The sequence below is a fragment of the Physeter macrocephalus genome, unplaced genomic scaffold (assembly GCF_002837175.3).
Source record: "Physeter macrocephalus isolate SW-GA unplaced genomic scaffold, ASM283717v5 random_408, whole genome shotgun sequence".
Classification (NCBI taxonomy): domain Eukaryota; kingdom Metazoa; phylum Chordata; class Mammalia; order Artiodactyla; family Physeteridae; genus Physeter; species Physeter macrocephalus.
Window position 1 is genome coordinate 37,215 of NW_021145694.1, and position 25,551 is coordinate 62,765.

Sequence of the window (25,551 nt, forward strand, 5' to 3'; positions counted from 1 at the left end):
CCCACTATGAGAACCAGGGTCCACCACGCCTGACCAAGTTCCTTGTGGCTTGAATTGCCAGCACACCGTCAGGCTGGTCCTCAGCCACCACTGTCCCAGAAAAGTTTCAGGGCTCACAACCAGGTCCACTGTGCTGCAGAGAGGACCAGACCCCTCCTTGGGGTCATCTCTGAGACCAGGAGGGCCTGAGGCAGTGCCTTCCCAGCTGTCCGGACCCTATGGTGGCCCCCAAGGTGGGAGCCAAGCTGGGACGATGTAGGGGAGGGGGGAGTGTCAACCAGGTTCATCTGCCTTATACCCTGGGGGTCTCACAAATTCTGGCTAAGGATTCTGCAGCTGTTAAAGAAAAAGTTGAAAAACAGTGGGTCAGGGAAAAGAACTCAGTTTCTGGATGATTCTTCCCAGCTGGACACCAGGCACTGTTCTGGGTCACCTCCCGGAATCCTTACAGGGATCCTGGGGGACGGGGTCGGGGTGGTGAGGAGACAGAAGCTCCAAGGCGGCCACCTGCAGCATCACGAGCAGACCTGAATGCTCACCCAGCTCTGAGGGCTCCCCTCTGCCCCCGACCCGCCTGGGGAGCCAGGGCACCGGCAGGGTCTGAAGATCAGGCCAGAGGGGGTGGCCAATGGGGTCCTGAGGGCCTGGGTGCCCAGGAGGAAGAAAACAGTAAGCACAGGAATGCCAAGAAGAGGGCAGGTCCCCATGCAACAGCGGGGGAATTTCTCTGATCAGAGGAGGGTTAATCCACAGCCTGAGTTTCCCCTGGAGCGAAGCCCATGAGCTCCAGGCAGGTCCAGACAGCTTCCCTGCTCCCGGGGCACAGTTGTGCAAGATCCAACTTTTCTCCACGAGGCGGAGATTCAGGAACCTGGGCCACGGCTCTCACTCAAGCAGGATCTCCCACCCACCGACCGGCCACGGCCCAGAGCCCAGGCTGCGTGGGAACGCCCTTCCTCCCTCCAGTCCTCACGACCGTCCCATGTGTAGGCGGAGTGCGGTTTCCCGTGTTATTTATTTGCTTAACTTATTATTTTGAAACACTTTCAAACTCACACAAAACTTGAAAGCAAAGTACAAAGAACCATTTGTTTAGGACAGCAATGACCTAAAAAGGGAAGCTGGGAGGATAGACAAATACACCTCCTGCCCGCACTGTCCTCAGACAACAGGGGCCCCACGATGCCCCCTCATCCTATGAGGATGCTCAGCTGGTGCTGCCTGGGGCCACGCCTGCCTCTCGGAGGTGGTCAACCAACACCTCCAATGGCCTGGGTCCCTTTGTGCTGCCCAAGGCCCATCCACCCTCTGTCCAGGTGACAAGGCACGATGGAGCTGGAAGGTGCCCACTTACTATCTTCTTCCTAGAGTCCAGGCCCCAGTGTCCTGCACCAGCCAAGACTGCACGTCTAGGGGACCTAACAGTTGGGCCCCCCACGCCATCATTCTCAAGCTAGGCACCCAATGGTTGGTGTGCAGAGAATTTTACTTTAAGCCTATTACACAAACATGGCAGTAGCAAGACTCTAAACGGAGAACTCACCCACATCCTCATCTCCTTGACCAATCACCTAGGTTCATTTTCCCACAATCCCAGAAGTCCCTCTCCTGTGACCACGTAACTAAAACCCCAGAGAAGGCAGCATAACCAGGGCACCAGGAATCACACCCACCTGTGTCCACACACTGCGGCCATGGGATGCTGCTACCCCTCCTGTTAAGAGGCAGAGTCGAGTCCTAGTTCTCCACCGCCCTGGACCAGGGCTGGCCCTGGGACCTGCTTTGACCAATATGACAGAGGTGATGGGGTTTGAGTTCCACAGCCCAGACCTCAAGAGGCCTTGCAGCTTCTGCCTTTGTCTTTGGAACCCAGGCTCCGTGTGAAGGCGCTCAGGCTGGAATGAGGGCTGATCACAGGGAGAGAGAGGTCCCAGCCTTCCACTGTCCCCACCAGGTGACCACCCACCAATACACACACAGAGTCACAAGAGATTAAATCATGCTCTTTTAAGCCACTCACTGTGGGGATGGTTTGTTACACAGCAAGAGATGACAGATACAAATCCTAACACATACAGCTCTGTGTGTCACTCCTTCTACTTAGGAGCTTGAACCACGTGGCTACATAATCTTCATTGTTACCATGTGCTGATTACATCATAGTCCACCTAGCTAATGTAACCCCTTTCCTATTGCGGGGACTAGTTTTAGTTTATTTCCAGCTTTCCACTGTTATGAATACAATGAATCAGCTTGTATAATAATATCAAAAGGAAAAGGGAAAAAAAAGTCCTATTTCCTTAGGAAAATCTAGGGTGGGATTCCTGGGTCTCTGCTTATAAACATGTTAATGACTCCTAAACAATGTAGACACTGAGAATTCAGAGAAAGGGGCTGGGAATAAACTCGGCTTTGCAGAAACCAGGCATCTGTATTCTGAAGCTAGGCCAGCTCAGCCAGATTTCCTGAACCTGGCAAAATTCAAGGGAATCTGGTTATTCTAGAAAATGACCCAGGTTTCCAGGAAAGGGCCAATGCCTGGAGTCTCAGTCACTGCCTGATTCCTTGACTCCCTGGTCCCATAGCTTCCTTACACATCCCCGTCGCCTGAAGCCAGGCTCTCCCCCTCCAATTCCTGAACTGCTGACTGCAGGGCAGGACCACAGTCTACCCCAGGGCTGAGCCCACACTGTTGGTGCTGCTGGGAGGAAGGCACCTGCCCACCCCATTCCACTCAGGAAGCAAAGTGTCAAAACCAAACAGGGACAGGTGTCCCTGTCCCACCACTACACTGGCTTTGTCACTGACTGGCTCGGGGGAGCCGGATCACCCAGAAAACCACTCCACCATCTCCCCGGAACCTGATCGGAGGTTTGTCACATCCCAGGAGCGGCTGGCTCAAGTTTCCTTGGCAGAGAAAGTGGCTGGAAACGGCGGTGGGACTCGCCACCAGAAACACCCCTTTCCAAGAACTCCTGCCCTGTTCATCAGCCACCTGCTACATCCCAGAGGGCTATGCTCAGGAAAACGGTGCCCTCTCCCATCCCCCATCAACAGCAGCTGAGTGGTGCCCTGCGTGCTCCTGCAGGCGGGTCCTGGTTGCAAGGAATCAAGAGTAAAAGTATTACAGCCACGTTCGCAGCAGCCAAAGGTAGACACAACCCAAGGGTCCACCGATAGATGAATAGATAAGCAAAACGTGGTCCCTCCACACAAAGGAACATTTTTCAGCCTTAAAAAGGAAGGACATTCTGACACCCGCTACAATGTGGACGAACCTTGAAGACCTTATGCTGAGTGAAATAAGCCAGACACAAAAGGACAAGTACTGTAGGATTCTACTTCTGTGAGGTGCATGGAGCAGTCAAATCCATAGAGACAGAAAGTAGAAGGGGGGTGCCAGGGGTGGGAGGGGAGGGGGGAGTTAGTGTTTAATGGGGACAGTTTCAGGAGGAAGGTGAAAAGTTCTGGAGTTGGACAGTGGTGATGGTTGCACAACAATGGGAACATACTTCATGCCACTAAGGTGTCGCTTAAATTTTTTATCACAATTTTAAATGAAGAAGAACAAAAGGAAAGTTCTGTGACAGACAGAAGTCTTGTCTTTAACCCATTCCAAATGCAGGTTTGGATAACACAGGCTCACACCCAGGCTCTGAGCCAGAGTGCCCCCTCACCTCACCCCGCATCTGCTGACAAAACGAGCTGGTCGTTCCGGGGACCGAGTCTGTTTCTCTGCTCCAAGAAGGAAGCTGTGCCAGGCTCCCTGCCCGGCCGACTCCACCTTGGAGAAGACACAGGACACCGACCTCCAGGAAGAACCTGCCCCCAGACCCTCGGCCGCCACCCCCGGGACAGCACACACTTGGGTCCTCGGAGCCACGTGGAGACCACCAGGCCAGGAGGGGTGGGAGGCCGAGCAGGGCTGGGATCAGCTAGCGGGGACCCTTTTCATCTGTTTCATGTACTGAGGTGTCATCTAAAATGTCATTTGAAAAGAAGGGCTGTGCTCCTAGAACAAAACCGAAGCGTTTGAAAAATCACTGCTTGGAAATGGACTCTGGGCATTTCCAACTCTGATGGAAAAAGGCAGCTTCTCATCTTCCACAGCAGTCTCTTAAAAAAAAAAACAAACCCACACGTCCAGCCGGCTGATGAAGCAGCCAACATCCTCCCCACTCTCTGTCATAACAACAATAAAACGAGAATAACAAGTGTTATGAAGCACCGAGGCGCGCCGGCAGCTGGGCTAAGTACTTTTCTCGCGTGCACCATCTCACTGGACCTTCACACAAGCCCCCAAGAGCATGACCGTTTTGACTTCTAGTTTACAGATGAGGAAACATAAACCAGCCTTCTTGGATTCTCAGACACGGATTTTCCGAAAAGAAATATTTTTTTTGGCCACATCACGCGGCCAGGGAACAAACCCGTGCCCCCTGCAGTGGAAGCGCAGAGCCCTAACCACTGGACTGCCAGGGAAGTCCCCCGAAGATTTCAACGTGACAAAGTGGGATCTCTTGCTCCTCCCTGCCTCTCACGATGCTAACTGGCAGCGTGGCCTTCCTTCTCAGCGGCCACAGACGGAGCGTCAGGTGAATGCAATGACCAGTGATGTCCCCAGCTCTGTGTCCCTTGAAGGAGGGGCTCTCCACACCCCTCAGCCCAGCCCCTGCCTCACCCAGACCCCAGGGCTTGGGAGCTGGGTCAGCAGTGCTGCCACCTACGGCCTGGCCAGTGCCCACCTGGGCCTGGGACCTTCCCACTGAGCCCAGGGCCGTGAGGGTCCTGAGGGCTACAGGGGTCAGTGCATCTCCTCAGGGATGGCTGCCCTGCTACAGCTAGGCCCCACCCAGACTAGCAAGGGGACCGCGGGCAGACGAGCCCACACGTGGGAGGCTCTCGCAGGGCCTCCCCAGGATGCTGATCCGGGGGTGGGGGAGTCTGGAAGTCTCCAGAGAGAGCACTGTCCTTTCTTGTGCTTTCTGTGGCCCCCACCCTCCCAGCGATGGAGAGAAAGCCCGCCGGCCCTCACATCTCTGAGTCCTCTGTAGACGGGACACTGATTTATGAGCAAATAATTCATCCCTCGGTCCGAGTAAGACTCGGCGCTAGGCGTGCAGCTTGCAGCTGCCACTGCTCTTGGCCTGAGAGCAGGTGCATCCAGCTTGCTCTTCAAACAAGGGGATAAACCAAAGCACAGTCATAAACGCCCGTGTCCGTCAGAATCAGAGCCCGTGGAGGTCGTGGGGTGGGGGTGGGGGACGCTCACGGGAGGGCCCGGCCCACGGACACATGTCTCCGCCACCGCCTGGTGCCAGAAGCCGCTGCGTTCCCAGAGTAAAAACTGTGCTCCTGTGGGAGAGCCCAGCCCCCAGGGGCTTATTCTAGGCTGGTGCACCTGCTGCAACGGCTCTGAGAAGTTTCCAGAAGCCCGCGTGCTCCCTGCTGAGGCCCGGGGCCCTGGACAATGGGCGTCCCTGTAGGTACCAAATACCACAGCGGTTCCCAGGGACACGTGTCAGCAGTCACAGGCCGAGGACAATGGGCAGCAAAGGGATCCAACTGTGATCACAGCCCACCCGGCAAGTCTTTCTCCTGCAGAGCTGGCGTGTCTGCCAAGCCCAGCAGCAGTCCTCCAGCCACTGCCGGGCAGCTTTCCTCCTGCCTCAGCCCCCTCCCAGGGGCCGGGACGATCCGGCAGCAAAAACAACAAAGGGGACTCAGCAGCTGGATTCATGGGGAAGAGAGAGGCACCCAGGAAGCTGCAGGCCCCTCTCGGAGGTTGAAGGGTCAGACCTCCCATCCACCTGCGCATTCTGGGATCCAAACCTTTGGGGGAGGCCGAGGATGGGAGAGCAGGGACCCCAGTTATGGGGAAGGGGAGCCAGGAGAAAAAGGGGTTTGTTTCCTGGTACCCTGCGGGGAGCAGCCCCAAACTCAGAGAGAAAGGCCTGGGCTTGGGGAGGAGCTGGGGACATATTATGAGGAGCAGCTCTTCACCCTCCATCTGCCCGCCCAGGATGCGGGGTGGACTGGAAGACAGGTCTTCCAAAAGAAACCACAAAAAAGGGCGGTGCCCACCAAATGCCACATATCGTAGAACTCATTTGTATGAAACGTCCAGAAAAGACAAATCCACACAGAGAGAAAGCAGCGTTAGGGCTAAGGGGAGGAGTGGGGAGAGACCACTGATGGGTGTGGGGTTACTTTTGGGGTGATGACAAGGTTCTGGGACTAGAGAGTGATGGTGGCTGCATCACTCAATCTGTGGATCTATAAAGGTCACTGAACGGTACACATGCAGCAGGGGAACTAGACGGGATATAAGTTACATGTCAGTAAAGCTGTTAGAACAGAACAGGAAGGAAAAGGAACAGTATACACATCAGTTGATGAAAAAACATCTCAGTAACAAGAGGAAACAAAGTATCATACACAACCACCTGAATGAGTCACAAGTGCCCTCCCGAAGTGAAAGGAGCTGGATCCAAAAGGCTCCGCACTGTAGGATTCCATTTATTCCACATTCAGAAAATGGAAAAACCAGAGGGAGAGAAAGCACATCAGTGGTTGCCATGGGCTGCAGGTCGGGTGGGAGAGGTGTATACAAGAGACACAGTGATGGTAGTTTCTGGGGTGATAGAGCTTTTGGGGGTGACAGCAATTTCTGGGGTGATGGACCTCTTATGTATCTTGATTGTGGTTACACCACTCTGCCATCACTCACAGAACAGTACACCTAAAAGAGTGACTTTTACTGTGTGAATTACATTTCAATGCACATATACCTCTACTGACATCACAGCATCTTTTGAATCTTTGGCATTTTAAAAAAAGAACAGGTAGCTTGTATGTATTTTTTTTTTAACCCTCAGCTCAAACTTTCATTCTCCTAACATGGACAAAATTTCCTGTAATTGGAAATCTGTCAAAAGAGAAAAGGGAATTGATCGAAAAACAAATAGGTGAAAAGAAAAATTTGTTAACTATGTGTGGTGACAGGTGTTAACTAAACTTACTGCAATAATCATTTTGCAACATATACATATTATCAAGTCATTACATTGTACAGCTAAAATAAATACAATGTGAAATGCCAAATATATCTCAATAAAAATGAATAAACAAACCAAACAGCTGAAGGGGGAGGCAAACAAATGTAAAATTCTGATGCTAAAAAAAAAAAAAAAAAAAAAAAAAAAAAGACCACTGAATTTGGAGACTCATGTTCACGGCAGCATGATTTCACAACAGCCAAAAGTGGAGGCAACCCAAGTATCCATCCACAGATGAATGCATAAACAATATGTGGTCCATCCGTACAATGGAAAATATAAAATTCAGCCTTCAAAAGGAAGGAAATTCTGACACATGCTACAACATGGATGAGCCTGCTCAGGACAAAAGGACAAATTCTGTAGGATTCCACTCACATGAGGTCCCTAGAGGAGTCAGATGCATGGAAACTGAAAGGGGCCGGGGGAGGGAGTTTGGGGGGCAGGGCGCATTAGTGTTAATGGGGACAGAGCTTCAGTTCGGGAAGATGAAAAGTTCTGGAAGCGGATGGTGGAGACGGGTGCACAACAGCATAAATATACTTAATGCCACTGAGCTGTGCACTTAGAAGTGGTTAACACGGTCAATTTTATGTTATGTGTATTTTACCACAATTAAACAAACAAACCCCAACGACTCTTTCCCACTGTCCTAAGTGACCGCGAGGCCCTGGCATCGCAGCCCCAGCCATGGCCTTCACGCAGCCACAGACCCGCCACGCCACGCAGACACATGCCAGGCGCGAGGGGGGCCCTGGAGGAGAAAGGGCTGCTTGTCTCTGCCCTTCCAGCCGCAGGTGTGCAGTGCAGACAGCCGCCCCACCCCGGCCTGGAGGAGCCAAGTGAAGCGCAAAAGTCCACCAACACTGAGGCTCCAGCGCGTCTGCTCTGCAGGCAGACACAAAACTCCACACTGTCTGGACCGCTGCTCCCCAACAGGAGTCCGTGAGCCAAGAAGTCAAAGCAAAGGTGAGTGCAGGTAAGCCACCTGCTCGGCCCAAGTGAGGCTGGCAGCCGCCCAGCTGGGGAGGAGTTCTGTCCAGAAGGGGCCCCGGAACCCACAGTGGCCTGGGCGGGGCACCGAGCAAGGCCCGTGGCTGCAGCGTGGCTCTCCCACCCCATACTCACCCCATCCTCCACGCAGGCGTCACTGGGGGGTTTCTCTGGCCCAGGGTGGGAGGCACACCAGATCTCCCCACCTCATCGCCAGCCAGTCCCTCATCCCAAAGCTATGCTCCAGCTGTCCCAAGCCTTGCAGAACCCTGCTGTCCCACTCCTCCAGGCCTCTGTACACAGGCCGCCTCCGCCTGAAATGCCCCCTCTCCCCATCCCCCACAATGGCCTAACACTCTCCTTTTCAGTGGGGTCCATTCAAGACCCAATCAATTGGCCGCTCCCTCCGTGATGCCCTCTGTGAGCTAACCCAGCAGAGTTATCCCTTCTTGGTGACCAGCTGGTACCGACCTTCATCGCAGCCCCCATTTATCAGTGTCTATGAGCTCCTTGGGGTCATGGACTGTGTCAAGGCCTAAGCATGGAGTCTGGACCCCAGCAGGTGCTACACAAACTTCAGATGAACAAATAGGCGGATGGTTGGATGACAGATGGATGGATGATGAGTAAATGGATGGATGGATATTTGGATGGTAGAAGGATGATGGATGGATGATGGATGGAGCTATGGAATAAATGTTTGTGTCCCCCTAAAATCTGTATGTCGGAACCTAATCCCCTGTGCGATGGTGTTAGGAGGGGGTGCCTTTGGAGGTGACTCAGTCATGAGGGTGGAACCTTCATGAATGGGATTAGTGTCCTCTCTTATAAAAGAGACCCCAGAGAAATCCACCACTCTTTCTGCCATGTGAGGACACAGTGAGAAGACAGCCGTATATGAACTGGGAAGCAGTGGACCTTCACCAGACGCTGAATCTCCTGGCACCCTCGTCTTGGACTTTCAGCCTCCAAGAAATAAATTTCTGTTGTTTATAAACCACCCAATCTATGGTACTCTGGTATAGCGGCCCGAATGGACTAAGGCAGATGGTTGGACGGATGGGGAGATGGATGATGGATGGATGGAGGGATGGATGGATGGAGGGATGGATGATGGATGGATGGATGGATGGAGGGATGGATGGATGGATGGAGGGATGGATGATAGATGGAGCTCAAGTACAGCTTGGCTTTCCCGGAACATCTGCTACTAGGGAACAGAAGAGTTAGATTCGACTCACACATATTTGGAGCTTGAGAAAGATTCAGGATTCCAACACCCTGTTCTCTCAGGGTGGAGGGTTCTCTTTGATAACTTTGATCAATAAATGACTGTTTTCTTAATTTTTTATTACAGGAAATTTCCAGCACATACAAAATCGAGAGCACAGTATCACGAATACCATTCCCGTCACCTGGCTTCAACCGTCATGAACCCACGGGCAGCCTGGTTTCAGGGGATAAACATTCGGAAGCAGCAGGATGCGGGGGAGAGACAGGGTGCTGCTGGTGACCGCTCCCCACCTCTGCTTCCCACCCCCGCAACTTCCTGCGGGAAGGAGGTCTCACAGGGACAGGAGGACTGACCCTACCTGCCTCACAAGGGCTCCCGAGCACAGAGGGGAGACATCCACACGCAGCTCCGTCATCTCATTTCACAATCACCAGGAATCAGGAGGCAGCGCACTGCAGGACAGCGGTCAGCAAGCTCCGGCCCACGGGCCAAACCCAGCCTGTCACTACCCATTTGTGGGACCCGGGATCTGAGAATGGATCTAACGATTTTTAAGCGATTACATTTTAAGTGGTTATATAAGTACCTACCTAAGAGTCTCAATTTTGCCTCTCAGCCACAAAGCCTAAATTAGCTATTATCTGGCCCTTTAAGGAAAGGCTGGCCACCCCAATACCGCAGAGTGAAGAGCAGAGGCTCACATAACCACGCTTGGTTCAAATCCAGGCTCTGCCATGGAACCTTCTGACCGGTCTAAGTTTCTGCCAATGGCGGGTACCACCCAGCTCTCTGCAGTGTGGAGTGGGGCTCAGATCCCAGAAGGCACACGGGATTCTATTACAAAGTGCAAAGCCAAACCCAAGTGCAAAGTTCCAGTAAAAGGAGGGGTCCCCTCTCCTGCAAGACCGCCAGAGAGGGAATACCAGCCACTCTGGGGGTCCCTGGGAGTCCCAGTCGAGCTCACCAAACAAGAAGTCCTGAAGGAAAGCACGGACTTCTGCTGCGGCATCTGAGCCCCACGGCAGTGCAGACGGTCAGCACGGTCTCCTTCTTCTCCTCGTGTCCTCCAGACCGACCAACCCATCCCCGGGGCTGGCCAGCCCGGGCACAAGATAGTCCTTGCTCTGGCAGACACTGAGGGTGCTAGAAAGTAACAGGGACTAGACAGACAGCTTCCCCTCAGACTCTGATCCCAGGTGGGGCCTGGGAGGCAGCAGGCTGCTTGAGGACTGGCCATCTGTGATGCAGGAAAACAACAGCCCCAAGGTACCAAAAGTCCCCCAACCCCACGGCACAGAGTTGCTGCAGGTAGAGCCTTGCATGCAAGCCCCGCTGTCTCAGGGCTGGCCTCAGCACAAGCGTTCCTGACCACGCAGGGTTGTGCTCTGGCTGGCAAGACACCAGTTGGCACCTCCAGGCTTCCCGCTGCCAACCACCTGCCCGGATACCACCACCTCTGCCCCGGCAGACGTCCTCCACGCTGCCCTCACCCTCTCTCACGTTGAGGCTGGGCCCCCCCAGCCGTCCACGCTATGCCTTTCAGCACGCTACGCAGGTGACACCTGCACAGCCTGAGCATCTGTGCCAGCCCTGGGGGCCGACCCTAGGGCTGGCCAGTGGGTAGTAAGGGAGATAAATCAACCAAAGAAGCATCCTGGTTCCCATTAAATGTACACGCAGAGCCAAATCCACCCCCTGGCCCACCGCGGGCTCCCTGGACCCGTCACTGCAGGCAGCCAGACCCAATTGGGGTCTTACAGGAAGACTGCTTCGGGACACCTGCCAGTAAGGTTTTCCAAGTGACTTGCTGGCAACTCAGAGCAACATGACTTAATTTTACTTGGAATCACAAAACTAAAGAGATCTTAAAGATGCTACCATGCAGCTTCCTCATTTATGGGGTGGGGGGTGGGGGGGAGTCAGGGGCCCACGGGTTTAAGTGATTAACTCAGAATCAGAACAGCAGCTGATGGCACAGCCAAGACAGGCAACAGAGAGAAGAGGGAGCAAGTGAGAGCCCCAGCTCTATAGCTCACAAGCTGTGATGGTTAAAACTCCAGAAGTGCTGGCTCTCAGCTGCAGCGAGCACTTAAATATAAGACAGATCATCCGCAGTGTAAGACAACTCACCAGCATGGAAAAGAGTCCATCCCTCTCCTTTCCTCCCCGAGGCCATTATACCACGTTGCCCACCCTCCAGATATGACCTTCCTGTATGTACCTGCCCCGCTTACAGCCTACACAACCACACAACCTGCACAACCACACAACCTACACAACTACACAGCCTACACAACCACACAGCCTACACAACTACACAGCCTACAGGCTCCAAGCCCTCAGGCACAGGGAGGTGTTTGACCTGACAAGCCCAACAGCGCCCTGCTGCCCTGGCCCTGCCAGCTTCTGCAGCCTCAGTGCAACCATGTACTACCTTCTGTAAAATCCCTTTTCATCACAGTGTTTGGCTTCCTTGGAGCTTCCCTTAAGGCAGGTAGGAACTCCAGGGGCCAGAACTAACTGGACAATGCTGTCTAGCTGACTCAATCCACGGCCAGGATGCATGCAAGGGAGGCTGAAGCGCTTTTCAGTTTCGATTACAAGCAGCCCAGGGCAGCAATAAGATAGCAGCTTCTATGCTAAACAAGGAGACAGTGAGTTCCTTCCCTGCCAAGGACCACGGAGCTGACAAAGGACTGTCACATAGCTGGTAGCCTCAGAGATCTTCCCAAATGAGAGACGGGACTGGCGTGGCCCCAGCTCTGAGCCTCTCTTGATCCAGAGTGCCTGGGGAGCACCAAGGAATCAGGAGTTATGGTGAGACCCCGCTTGGCAAGAAAGAAGTCAGAGGACAGCAGAGGATTCATTGCAAAACCACAGGTAAACTGGAACAGTGTTTCTGGAAGGTAATTTGGTGGCAGATATCAAGTGTCTTAAAACCACCCACACCCCGACCAAATCCACTGACAGATGCTCACCCTCAAGGAGGGAGCAGAAATGCAAATGGAAACACATGTAAAAAGATGAGATGCTCACTGACTAATGAATGTCACTGAATTGTACTTAAAACAAAACGTGATTTAAGTACAAAACAATGGGATAAATATTTAACCTTAAAAAAAGGAGGAAACTCTGACACATGCTACAACGTGGATGAACCTCGAAGACATTATGCTCAATGAAATAAGACATTTATAGTAATACTGTATGAGTCCACTTCTGTGAGGTCCCTGTAGCAGTCAAATTCAGAGACAGAAAGTGGATGGTGGTGCCAGGGGCCGGGGGAGGGAGGGGGCGTTATTGCTTAAAGGACACAGATTTCAGTTTTGCAAGATGAAAAGAATTCTGGAGATGATGGTGGTGATGGCTGCACAACAATGTAATGTACTTACTATCACTGATCTATGGACTAAAAAATGCTTAAAATGGTAAGTTTTATGCTTATGTATACATACACACATAAAAACATAATTTTAAAAAGTTAATAATGCAATATACCAAAACCCATCAAACTGTACCTTCTAAATGGGCAAATTGTACGGTACGTGAATTATATCTCAATAAAGCTTCATTAAAAAATAAAAAAGATGCTCGCTGAAACATAATAACGAGCTACATTTAATAAACGTTAAATGTCCAACAAAATTCATTAAAATTGTATCAATTAAGCTATAACTCTATTACAAAGTAATAATATAGACTTTAAAAATAATGTTTACAAAATATTGAGTGAAACAAGAAAATGCTCACGCTAATTGACAAAAGCAGGACCCCCAGTGCAGCTAGATCTCAGCTACATAAAATAATCAGAGATATGATTTTATGTAAAGTCGGGAAGAAAAGAAAACCTTCCTTAACACTGAGCAGAAATGTGTTTCCCTGAAGCTTCTAACCATTAGTAACAGACCAGCTTCCCAGGTACGACCCTAAAGAAATCTACTCCCTCTTCCACATGACAACTGTTCAAGACACATAGCTAGTGCTCATGGACTCTGGAGGTGGACAATTCTCAAGCCTGGCTGCAGAGGAGATCACCCATGGAGATTTCCAGAAATCCAGGTTGGCTCGGAGGAGGAAATCAGATATCTGTGTAGAAAGTGCTTATGAAGAGTGGAGGCCTCTGGGAGCTGGGAGCCACCAAAAGGCAGCAAGAAAACAGGGACCTCAGTCCTACAACCACCAGTAACTGATTCTGCCAACAACCTGGGCTGGTGAGGGGATGTGGAGCCCCAGATGGGAATGTGGCCCCTGCCGACACTTTGCAGACTTTGGAGACCCTGAGCAGAAGACCCAGCTAAGCCATGCTGGACTGTTGACCCAGGGAAACTGATATTGATAAACAAAAACAAAAAGAACCTCACAAATCAGACTTGCCAGGAGTGACCAGCTGTGGGGATGTGTGTGATTTTTCTAACTACAGCAGAGGCGGTCCATGTGGGCAACCAGGACAGAGACACTGCCTTCAATCTCCACCAGGTCAAATGCCCCCCAGTTCCTGCTGAGTCTTTGGGCTCAGTGGCACCGAGCAGAGTAAAGCTACAGCCTGGACATGTCCAAGGACACCGGGAAGGACCTGGGCCCCTGGATGTCACGTGCTGTCCCGGTGACCCACAGGAGGCCCCAGTCAAATGAACCCCCCAGACCCTTCCCAAGTGAACCACAGCCCAGTCCAGCCTTTAAAAAGCCCCCTGAAAATAGCTGTGAAAGGGAAAAGCCAAGGGACAGTACAAGGGTCCTGACCCGCTGCTCCTGCCCGGTCTGCACGCCTCCGAGCCCTATGGGGCCGGCGTGGGTGTCCCCGATGACAGAGAGAGCTCCCCCAAGAAAGCCTCGCCTTGGCCTTTAATGTCCAAGGTCTTATTTACTGTCATGCCCCATCATGCCTGCCTTGGAATTCAATAAACATAAAGTGACTCTCCTCCCTTAAGACCGGCTCTGATCCACTCACATACCTGAGGGGGCCCAGTGCTTTGGGGCCAGAGAGAAAGGGGGGAGAGGGAGAGAGAGAGAGAAGGAGGGAGAGACAGAGACAGAGAGAGACAGACACGTTCTGTTCTCCTCCCAGACGTCCCCCCTACTCTTGGGGTGCCCAGCAGGGCACTCAGGCTCTGGCAGCCATGCCCCTGCCTGCCGCACCCCATCAGCCGACTGGGATGGTTTCCCCCCTGCCACCTGCGGAATCAGTGTCCCAGCCCAGCAGTTAGAATAAAGGGCCTCTCCCAGGCAGCCAGCAGCCGGGTCTCAGCCCTCTGACTTTCCCTACTACCCTGCCGGGGTTTCTGCACCCCAAGACTGCAGACATAGCAGGGATTAACAGCACAGGGCCCACGGGGCAGGGGAAGCTGGGAGGTGACAAGCAGTGCGGGGACCGGGTCTCCAATTCTTCCCTACCCCGCCTTCTGGAGTCTCGCTGGCCCCTCCGCAGAGGAAAGTCTGCTCTAGAGCGACTCGCACCATCTGGGTGCTGACAAAATACCACAGGGGGGGTACCCAGACTGATGTTCATCATCACACCCTGGAGTTTTAGAGCCGAATTCTGACAGCGGCTGCCCAGGTGCCTCGCGGGGGTGGGGAGAAGGGGGCCCATCTGACTGCCTCCAGCAAGATGCTATCCCACAGGGCCTCCCAGAGGGCGCCCACAGGCATGGAGGTCTCGGATCCAGACCATCCCCACCACCCCGCGGGGCCCCAAAGCACACACTTCCACCCATGTTCCTAGGGGAGAAAGTGGAAAGCTTTCAGAAGTCAACATTCGTTAAGTGAGTTACATTTTTTGGTCTAAGATTTGAGCAGATACGAATCCTGCTTTTGCACATGCCGGCTCGCACACACACCCAGAGGCTGAGCCGCCATGCCGAGCATCACCTAAGAGAGTTCCCAGGTCACATCGCAGGGCCTTCCAGTCAATTGGACAACGGCTCTGAGCCCAGCACGGGGACCCCCGCGCCTCGGAAAGGACAGGAGAGGGGGGCACCGGCGTGGCTGGCCCAGCCTGCACGTCCCCGCTCACAGCACAGCCACTCCACGAGATTGGGGAGGGCCAGGGATGAAGACTGCCCCATCTATTCAACCACGAGCCTGCAGGTTCCCCCAGCTCCTCACCGAAAGCCTCAGACAGCTCAGCTATGGGGATCCCTGCTGCTCCTCCTCAGGGACCCCTGTGAGGGATGGTGCTGTGCAAGACCCAGCCCGCTCCCCAAGCACCATGTGCCTCCCCACTGAGCAGAGGCCTCGGTCAGCTTGGCCTGGTCGTGGTCCTGCTGTCCAACCACCACCGAGGCCTGAGGGAGAAACGGTGAAGACATCACGCTGAGTGAGACGAGCCAGACGCAAGAGGACAAGGGCCATGTGAGTCCACTTCCGAGAGGCCCCACAGCAGATCCACAGACGGCGGGTCACTGGTGGTGCCAGGGGCTAGGGAGGGGGATGGGGGAGTTACTGCTTGATGGGGACAGAGCCTCATTTTGGGAAAAGGTTCTGGAGATGGTGGTGGGGACAGTGGCACGACAATGTGAATATATTGGGTTGGCCAAAAAGTTCGTTTGGGTTTCTCCTTACGATGGTATGGAAAACCCAAATGAACTTTTTGGCCAACCCAATACTTGATGCCTCTGAGCTGGACACTGAAAATGGTTCAGATGCTGCATGGGGCCCAGCTGTCCTGTGTCCCCTCCACACGACCCAGGGCAGCACCCTCTGTTTGGCGGAGCCCTGGGCAGCCCACACAGCAGCCTGGGTGCACCGAGCATGAGCCACTCTCGTGGCTTCCCGTCTTCCTCCTCTGTTTCTCACTGAAGTAAGAAAGTCTGTGGTTCTTACTTTCTCTGTCATGGCCTCACAATCACTAAAAACGAGAACCAAGTGGTTCTAAGCTTTCCCTCTACAAACTTGGGGGTGGGGGGGCCCTATGAGAAAAATCAAGCCGTCTCTCTCTCCCTGCAGCTCCTAGCTTCCCAGGCCCCCAGGAACACTGCAAGAAGACCCCATTCCACCCCACAGGGGCGTGCGCGGCCCCAGGTGCCCTGGGACGACAGAACAGCCCACTAGGTGAAGCAGCTGGCTCTCCTTTGGGGCCACGATGCAGAAAAATACACACATACTGTACCTTTAAGACCTAAGAACTCCACTCAGCCCAGGAGGACACATTAGGAGAGGGAACAGAGGGATGAAGGGCCCGGCAGACCCCGGGGGTCCTCCTGGAGCTGAGCCCAGTGGGTGAAAAGGCCTGCACCTACTGAATTATGCATTTCTCCTTTAAAATCGCTTGCTAAGTGGTGTTCAATCAACTGACATTAGATGCCTGAGGAAGTGACCCTGTGAGACCAGAGAGGGGGCCAGATCCCGGGGGCCACCATCCTGGAAACTCAGGCTCCCACCAAGCCCCCAAGGAGGGGGCGTCCTCTCCAGCTGACAGAACCAAGTCCCTGCACAAAGCCACATGCTGGATCTCAGGCATGTCCAGGTCTCCTACCTTCAAGGTCTGCATTCTTTCCCCAGACTATGTGGACATATGTTCCAGAAGGCTACCCTTGGTATGTGTACATGTGTTACCCGCAGAAAATCTCTTCCTGCCCCCCTGGCAGACCAACTAACCCCGGCAGCATTTTTTTTTTTTTTTTGGCTGAGTTGGGTCTTCATTGCTGCACACGGGCTTTCTCTAGTTGCAGTGAGTGGGGGCTGCTCTTTGTTGTGGTGCGCGGGCTTCTCATTGCAGTGGCTTCTCTTGTTGCGGAGCATGGGCTCTAGGCGTGCGGGCTTCAGTAGTTGTGGCGCACGGGCTTAGCTGCTCCGTGGCACGTGGGATCTTCCCGGACCAGGGATCGAATCCGTATCCCCTGCACTGGCAGGTGGATTCTTAACCACTGTGCCACCAGGGAAGCCCCCGGGCAGCATTTTTTAAAGGGAGTAGGTCAGGCCTGTAGAAGGAGGCAAATCTTCCAAGCCCTTCTTACGCTGACAGAGGCACCTGGGAGGATGCCCTGGGACTGCTCGCCCCCGGCTCTGCTGGCCCGGCTCCCCCGGCAGCTGGGGCAGCAGGGCCCTCCCGCTCCCTCCAGTGTCTCCACATGGTCTCCCAGCCACTGACAGCTCCTTCCTAGTGCTCCCTGGGCCTTGCGCTGACCCCTCTGTGCACACGGCTGGCCACCTCTGTCGAACCTTTTCCCAGACAGCCCCTGCCCCTCTGCACCTCCCAGGACTGCCCACAGCAGAGCCTGTCAGCACCATGACCCTGCCCCAGTGCCCTGACTGCGGAAGGGAAAAGGCAGATGGACAGGCAGCGTCCTTCCAACACGTCTGTCCTCTTGGGCGCTTTGCCACCTGACCTGCTGGAGGAATCTGAGCCAGGTGCCCCAGGAGGATGTACAGGGTTACAACATTTTCCGGGAGGTTTTTTTTGTTTGCCAAACAACTGATCAGGTCCCCTCCACCTCTGGGGAGGTCACTTGGTGCCCACTCTCATGCAACAGGCATCACCCCCCAGCCTAGGAGAGAGGACAGCACCGGCCCCTCCACCGACGGCCTGACCTTGGGCGGGTGTGTGTGTCTCACACCCTCTCAGACCCAACTTGACGATAGCGTATAATCTCACTCCAGCCACTTCACAAGAATGTTCTGAGGGCAAGAGAAACAGCCTCCACCAAAGTCGTGTTTACTTCCCAAGTCAGGCATCGCAGTCCCAGCATCCTCCTGCCCCACCTTGGCAGGTGCGTCTCCCCAGGCACCACCACCGCCACGTCCCCGTTTTGCAAGGTGGCAGTGGCCAGGGGGCACCAGAATCCAAGAGAGCTGATTAGCAGGCCCCAGGCCGGGGATTCAGGAAGCTCTTGGGATTGATTGAGAGGAGTCCAAACCTCAGCAAAGAAAGAAAAATAACCTCCAGGACATCTCCAAAGCTAACAAGCTTCCTTTCTGGGGCACCTGTGTCGTCAGGCCCCCCAAAATCAGTGCCAATTATTAGATGGGGGAAAGCGGAGTGGGGCTCGAACAAGGAGGGGCCGGACCAAACAGAAACCTCAGAGATGGGCGTCTCATTCCATCCGTGACCCACAAACACCATGGCACCCAAGACACGGACACCAAGGTAGGTCTTTGTCTAGAGGATCTCACCACCCTGAAGAAGGAAGCCGGACAGACACAGGATTCACAGGAAATAGATGCAAACATACAGCTAAAGAAAGATACACAGTCAGGGAAGACGCAAGGACATTACAAAGGTTTTGTTTGTCCGCACTGGTTTTTTAAAGACAAGGCGCGTGGAAAGAAGCCTTTCCACAAACCCGTGAATAAAGGCAAGAGAGAATTTCCAGGAGACAGTGCCTGGCACTTAGTAGATGCTCAATAAATACCTCTAAGTGCCTGAACGGGGGACAGGTGGTTGCCTTAGTAAAGGAAACGTAGGTACAAACCAGAGTAAAGAAGAAAGACGTGGAAAAATTGTGTTAATAAATTTTAAAGAAAAAAGTTAAAGGGACTTCCTTGGCGGTCCAGTGGTTAGGACTCAGCACTTTCACTACCGTGGCCCCGGGTTCAACCCCTGGTCCAGGAATTAAGGTCCCACAAGCCGCGAGGCCAAAGAAAAAAAAGAAAGAAAAGAAAAGAAAAAATAAAGAATGGAAGGAAAGGATCTTAGCAACGACAGGGTCCAACCCCTAACGTTTTAGATGAGGAGAGAGATGTGGCCACATGAAGTGTTAGGACGCAGCTCTCCTGACACCCGGCCGGGTGGTCTTGGCCCACCAGGCTGCCCAGCGCCGCGTGATGCTCCACCTGAACTCCTCCTAAAACCCGGCTGGTGAGCACAACACACACACCGTCTCTCTGCTGCCCAATCAGGGACTCACTGAGTGCTGGGGGCCAAACTGTGTCCTCCCGAAATTCACCCGTCGAGGTCCTAGCCTCCAGCACCTCAGAACGTGACTGTATTTGGAGATGAGTTTCTCAAGAGGTGATTAAGTTACAATGGGGTCATCAGGGTGGGGCCTATCCAATCTGAATCACGTCCTTATAAGACGAGGAGATTTTAGACACACACAGAGCCATCAGGGGTCCACGGGCACAGAGGGAACACCATGTGAAGGGGAGGACCATCTACAAGCCAAGGAGAGGCCTCCGAGGAAACCAATCCTGCCAGCAGCTTGATCTTGGACTCCCAGCCTCCAGAATTGCAGGGAAAATAGATTTCTGTTGTTGAAGCCCCCGGTCTGTGGCCTTTTGCCCCAGAACACTAACATACTGGGCTGCTTCAAACACGTGGGTGTGAAAGCCAAGGAAACATCGCCATGGCTAACAGGTGTTTTTCTGAAGAGAAGACACCGATGAAGGACCAGAGATGGGGCGTCAAGGATGAATGCTACCCAGCAACTTCAAAACCCTAACTGAGTGAAACAGGCCAGACGCAGAAGGACCAATATTACATGATTCCATTCACACGAGGTACGTGAAACAAGTAAATTCACAGAAAATAGACCGAAAGTACAGCAGTGGTTGCCAGGGGCTGGGGGTGGAGGAGAGGTGAGTTACTGCGTAATGGATACAGAGTTTCTGGTAGAAATGATGGAAGGTTCTAGAGGTAGTTATGGTTACACAACAGCATGAATATACAGAATGCCACTGAACACGGAAAAAAGGTGAAAATGCCACATTTTGCTACACATATTTTACCACAATAAAGAAAAACCTATCACATGTTATATAAATAAGTTATTTTAATTAAGGTTATTACATTTTTTCAAAAATAAGGAAAAAATCGTACATGAGCCACAGGGATGATAATTCTAGTCGGGGTCAAGACCCCCGTGGGGTTCAGAGTTAATTAAATCACCCACCACCTTCTTCTGAGCCTTGATCTGAAAAGCAGCCTCAGTCAAAATTCAGGCCTGTTGTCTGGCAACTGGAGAAGATGCCCATCCGTTCACCGTGAATGTGGAACCCTCTGAAACCACAGGGCAGGCTGGACCACGGGATTCCCAGCCAGGGAGGGGAGGCGGCTACTGAAGCCAGAAGCAACAGGGAGGAATCGGGGGGCACCTACCCCTGGACCCACACGAATCTACACCCCCAGCTCCTTCTTCAGTGAAAGGTCCACGATGATTCCTTCTGTTCCCAAAACATGAAAAGTCATCCTTCCCAAGATGGAGAATCCTTGTAAAATTGGATCTACATTCCGTTTCCACCCTGGTGATGATTTCAATGGTCTCAGACTCTGCCTCTGTCCCCCGGGAGGAGCCTGCACTCAACTTGGAGGTGGCGGCAGGCTCTGGTCTAGAGATGCCGGTGGAGCCCAGGCCAGGCCTGGGTGACCTTTTCCTGCCCCACAGTTACTCACGCTTGTCGCTGGTCCATTCAACCACCCAAGGGAAAAACAAAGCTGCGATCATTCTGATGATAACATGTCACCAGAATCCAAAGGACAAATTAAGCTGCTTAACAGAAATGTGAAACAACAGGGCAGCCACTTGCAGGAGCGCCCAGGAAGAAACACAAGATCTAGGGTCCCATCTCACAAGGGACACACGGGGCTGGGGGTGCCTCAGACCTAAAAGAGGAAAGGTCCTTGGTTGTGTGGCCTCTCTCAGGAAAGGGTGGCCAAAGTCCTCGAAAGGAGTTTAAGGGACAGGGGTGGACACAGCTAAGATGCTTCCCAATGACCAGCCACCTTCCCAGCTTCCCGACCCGGCCCCCCGGCTGTGGAAAGGAGGACAGGATCTTGGGGATGTGCTGTGTGCTCGGCTCTGAGCTGGTCTCCAAGGGAGGTCCAGGAATGAACCAGGGATCCCTGCCTTCAAGACGCACACGTGGATGTCACACCACGTGGATGACATTTGGGGACACGACGCAAAGTGAAATTAGCCAGACACGGAGGGACACGTAATGTGTGTGATTCCACTCTTGCGACGAGGTGCCAAGAGTCATGGAATCATAGAGACGGAAAGTAGAGGAGAGGGTCCCAGGGGCTGGGGGAGGGGGCACTGCTGTTTGATGGGGACAGAGTTGCAGCTCGGGAAGATGAAAAGTCCAGGAGACGGACAGTGGTGATGGTCGCACAACCATGTGAACGTACTTGATGCCACTGATCTGTACACTTAAAAACGGCTAACGTGGGAGAAGGTAGTAAATTTTATGTCATATAGTACCACAAAATAAATAAATAAATAAATAAATGACGGACAAAGCACACAGTCCAGAGTCATAGAAGCCTCTGCTCCACTACTCCTCAGGGGCAGATGGCAGCCCCCACCCTCTGCCCTAGACAAGGCGCCTCTCCAATGCAGCTATTTCCGGAAGCTTCCCTGATTGCACGCCCTCTGAACACATAAATGATGTGTGTGTTCCTGTCTCCCATTAACTTTTAAGCTCCCAGAGGGCGAGGACCACACTCTCTTCTTCGATGCATCCCGTACTGTAGGAGGGACAGGCTTGCACACAGCAGAGCTCGCGGCCGGTGGGCCCTGGGTGTGTGGAGCTTGAAGGACCCCTGGACACCCCCACTCGCATTTTTCAGGCATGTGTGGGGCAGTGGGAAGAACACGGGCTCTGCATTCCCGCAGGGCCTGGAGGCCCAGCTCTGCCACTTCCTGGTTGCATCCTTACCTGCAAATGGGGAGAAGGTGGGGTGATGGAGAGCCCACAGGGGGCCCTGCCTGAAGCATGCTGTCACCATGCCTGGCGCACAGTGGCTGGTGGTCATTTCAGCTCCTTCCCTCAACTCGGAAATATGAGAGTAAAGAGGCTCTGAAGCTACTAGGGCCGGGCCCCCATGTCGGCGGCTGCTGTTGCGTCAGAGAATTAGGTGACTTTCACTCCCTCCCCACAGCGATTTTCCCCATTGTCACATTTCAGAGGCGCAGATCTGGCCAGCAGGCATTTAAAGAACATGGGTAAACAGTCAGGACAGAGACAGATGGCCGGGCCAATGGGTCCCTCCTTCCCCTCCAGCCACAACGCTCAGAGGAGCGTGCTGGGTACTGAGTTTACAGGCTCCCGGAGCTAAAACCACCAAGAGTTTCAAAACCTAACAGGAGAGAGAACGTGGGACCTTGAGGACTTTCAGAGAAGGACCCAGAGAGTGCTAAGAGTGGGGTCCAAGCTGTCAAATTAACTCCCCAGCTGGGAACCTACCCAGCGTCACCCATGGAGCTGGGTTCTCCGTGCAGGGGCTGAGAGGCAGGCGAGGAGCTGTGAGCTTGGGGAGACGGCCCGCAGGGAGGGCCCCGAAACACACCCCCTCCAATAGGGCCCTGGTCCCTGGAGACTCTGAATTCCCCCCGCAAGACATCAGGGTTTCAGGTTGTAGGTCAACACGAAAACGTCTCATTTTCTGCTTTATTAACGATGTTCTCCCACACCCTGGCGGGCGCCGAGGACCAGTTCAAGCTGGCTCGCTTGGCCGACAGCTGGCCAGATGGGGCTGGTGCCCAGCGACCACAGGGCAACCGTCCAGACCCCGGAGAAGCTGACGTGCCTGCAAAGCAGGCTTCTAAATACTACGGCCTCCCCCTCACCCGTACCACGAGGGACTCAGGGGATGCCGCTGGGCCAGGCCGCAGATCCCGTCGACACACCACAGCCCACCCCAGCAGCAAATGAAGTCAGCAACTAGATGTGCCTAAAACAAACAGGACGGGGCACTGATCGCAAAGAGGCCACTCCACAGAGCCAAAAATAGCCTCACTTGTTTCAAGAGGATGCTGACCAACGAAGCACATACAACTTCATCAGCAGAGAAAGAAAAATCAATGGAGCAGAAAACCGGATCAGCCCAACAGGGACCAGGACTCTGAGAGACTCCCGACTGCCTCACCCGCCACCCCCTCAAATCCCTCTCCTTACTCCAATCACGATCTGTGCCTGGATCTCAAAACCCAGTCCCATCACCCCTGCGCCTCACGGTATTTGTACTCAGATGTGCACACGTATTATATACACAAATTCCATAGGTTTAATCTCAGGGCCAGAAGTCAGACCGTGGACGAGGAGCCCAAAATGAGCCCCAGTGGGCAGGGAAGACAAGGAGGCAAGAGCACACTGATGGATCAGAAAACAGAGCTAGGGTAAGATGCACAGAGGTGAGTAATGCTGGGTGATGTCTCTCATCAAAACTGGGCAGATCAGAACGGGCGTGGCCCTGCTTCAGCCCTGGATAAAAGCACCCTGTGTATCTTCAGTGGCCCACTGAGTCAGAACTGTCCGTCACCTCACTTCCTCTTCATTCGTATTTTCACCTGCTCTGACTAGCAAGCAAACCTGACACTCCTATGGCCTGGGAGCAGCTGGCACCTCTTGGGTTCCCCAAACGTGTCATATAACTCTTCCAGGACAGGTGGTGGGGACCGCCCAAGACACGGATCAACCCCGGCTAAAAGCATCCATCCAAGCAGCAGAGATGACCCACTCTTAATACCATCCCTACTGCTCAGGTGGCGGGGATCAGAAGGCAAGGAGATGACTGCCCAGGGCAACCTGGTCCCAACCCACAGAGAGTACTCTCGCGAGAAGCACAGGGCTCTAGACCCAAAGGAAGGAGCCACCGACCAACCCACACACCACCCCTCCCACCCCAATCCCATTCCAAACACTGGGAATCTGCCTTCAGGAGGAAGGTGGAATGTAGTTTGCTCAGGCTCAGAATCGGTAAGAATCCTTCCAGTCCACAACAGTATTTGAAAATCACTCCAAAAACTATCTACCTTTTCCTCCCCACATTCCCTACTGCTCAGTGGTTTCCAGCCAGGAGCAGGTGTGCCCACCAGGGTGGTAGAGGTACCCACCTGCGTCTCCATGGAAAGTGCCGTCTTGAAGCAGCCTGCTGGACAAGCTGTCCCCATCGCTGGGCCAGATCTGCCCCGTCTTGCGGACGCCCACGATGGTGGCCTCGGACACGACCACCGGGCCCTGCCGGTGCCGCTTCTGGCACTGGGGCGTGGGGGGGCTGCTGCTGTCGAAGGATTGCTGGGAGTTCTGCGAGGGTGAGCGGCTCTTGTCCCGGAACGTGCGGTAGGTGGTGGGGCTCGGGGACACGCGGCTGGACTGGCCGGAGGAGAAGTCCTCCTCGCTGGACGTGAGGTTCTCGTTGGAGCTGCAGTCCGGGGTGTAGCCGCCTCCGCTGTCCTCAAAGCTCCGAGGGGAGTAGGACCTCCGGGGCCAGGTAAGGCGCTTCTCCTGCTCCGAGGTGCTCTGGCTGCGCTGGAGCGAGCCCTTGCCCTCCCCTTCCACCATCATGCCCCCGACATAGATGCTCTGGTAGGGCTGGTACTCCAGGGGCGGCCAGGGGGGCCTGCCGCCGCCATTGGCGTTGATCAGGTTGTCCTTCAGGAAGCGCGGGTTCAGCTCCGCGTCCTCAAAGTCGCCGTCGAGGCCGCAGCTGCTCTCGGAGAGGCGCCCGCGGTAGGAGGGCCTGGGCGGGTCCCCAGGGCCGGGCCCCGCGCCCTGCTGGGATTTCTTGCGCTCCATCTGCATGGCCTGGCTGCCCAGGGAGCTTATGCGGTCCGACACGTCTTTGTCGTTGACCTTCACCAGGCCGCGCTCGTGGTGGAACTCGACGTTCACATAGAAGGGCTTCTCAGCGTCCGCCGCCGCCGGCTGGACGGGGCCCTTGCGGATCCTCTCGAAATTGGAACGCAGGGCCGCCACGCTGGTGGGGGGCCCGCGGTCGTCGCGGTCCGCGGGAGCAGCGGCCCCGGGCCTACGCGTGGCTGCGGGCCTGGCCTTGCCCGGGGAGCCCTCCCCGTCGAGCCGGGCCTCGGGCTCGTCGGCGGGCGGCGAGTCGGCGCAGTCGGCTGGCGCGGGCTGGGGGCGCGGCGCGCGGGGCTCGGCGGCGCCGTCGGGGGGCTGCGCCGCGCGCCGGAAGCCCCAGCGCTGTCGGTCGTAGCTCTTCTTCTCCTTGGCCAGCAGCGTCTGCAGGTAGATCATGCGGAAGCGCTCCTGGTTCACCTCCTGCTCCAGGCGCCGGATGGAGGCCTTGCAGCGCTCCAGCTCCTGCTCTATGTCGCCCACCGAGCGCAGCTCCATGCGCGGCGGCTCCGAGTCCGGGAACTGCGCCTTCCACGCCTCGGCGAAGCCCACCGGGTCCACCATGGCGCGGCCGGCCTCACCTGCGCCGCCCGGCTGCCGCGGGGCCCGGCTCAGCGGCGGCGCGGCGGCCTCGCCAGGCCCGGCGCGGGGCGCGGGGCGGCCCCCATGCCCCCGGCGGGCAGCGGTGGCAGCAGCTGGCGAACAATGCCCGCCCCCTCCCGGGCGGCAGGTGAGGCTGCGGCCAGGCTCCCAGCG

General features: G+C 54.5%; 1 protein-coding gene across 1 annotated transcript in view; it reads right to left on the reverse strand.

Annotated features, from left to right (window-relative positions):
• Positions 1-25,362, reverse strand: part of LOC114485050 (breakpoint cluster region protein-like) — a gene marked incomplete at its 3' end in the record, with an annotated part of 60,860 nt that extends 35,498 nt beyond the window's left edge. The window contains exon 1 of the mRNA XM_028485464.2: positions 24,054-25,362. Within this exon, the coding sequence (XP_028341265.1) occupies positions 24,054-25,359 (1,306 nt within the window). The remainder of the gene's footprint in view (positions 1-24,053) is intronic.
• Between the last annotated feature and the right edge of the window lie 189 nt (positions 25,363-25,551).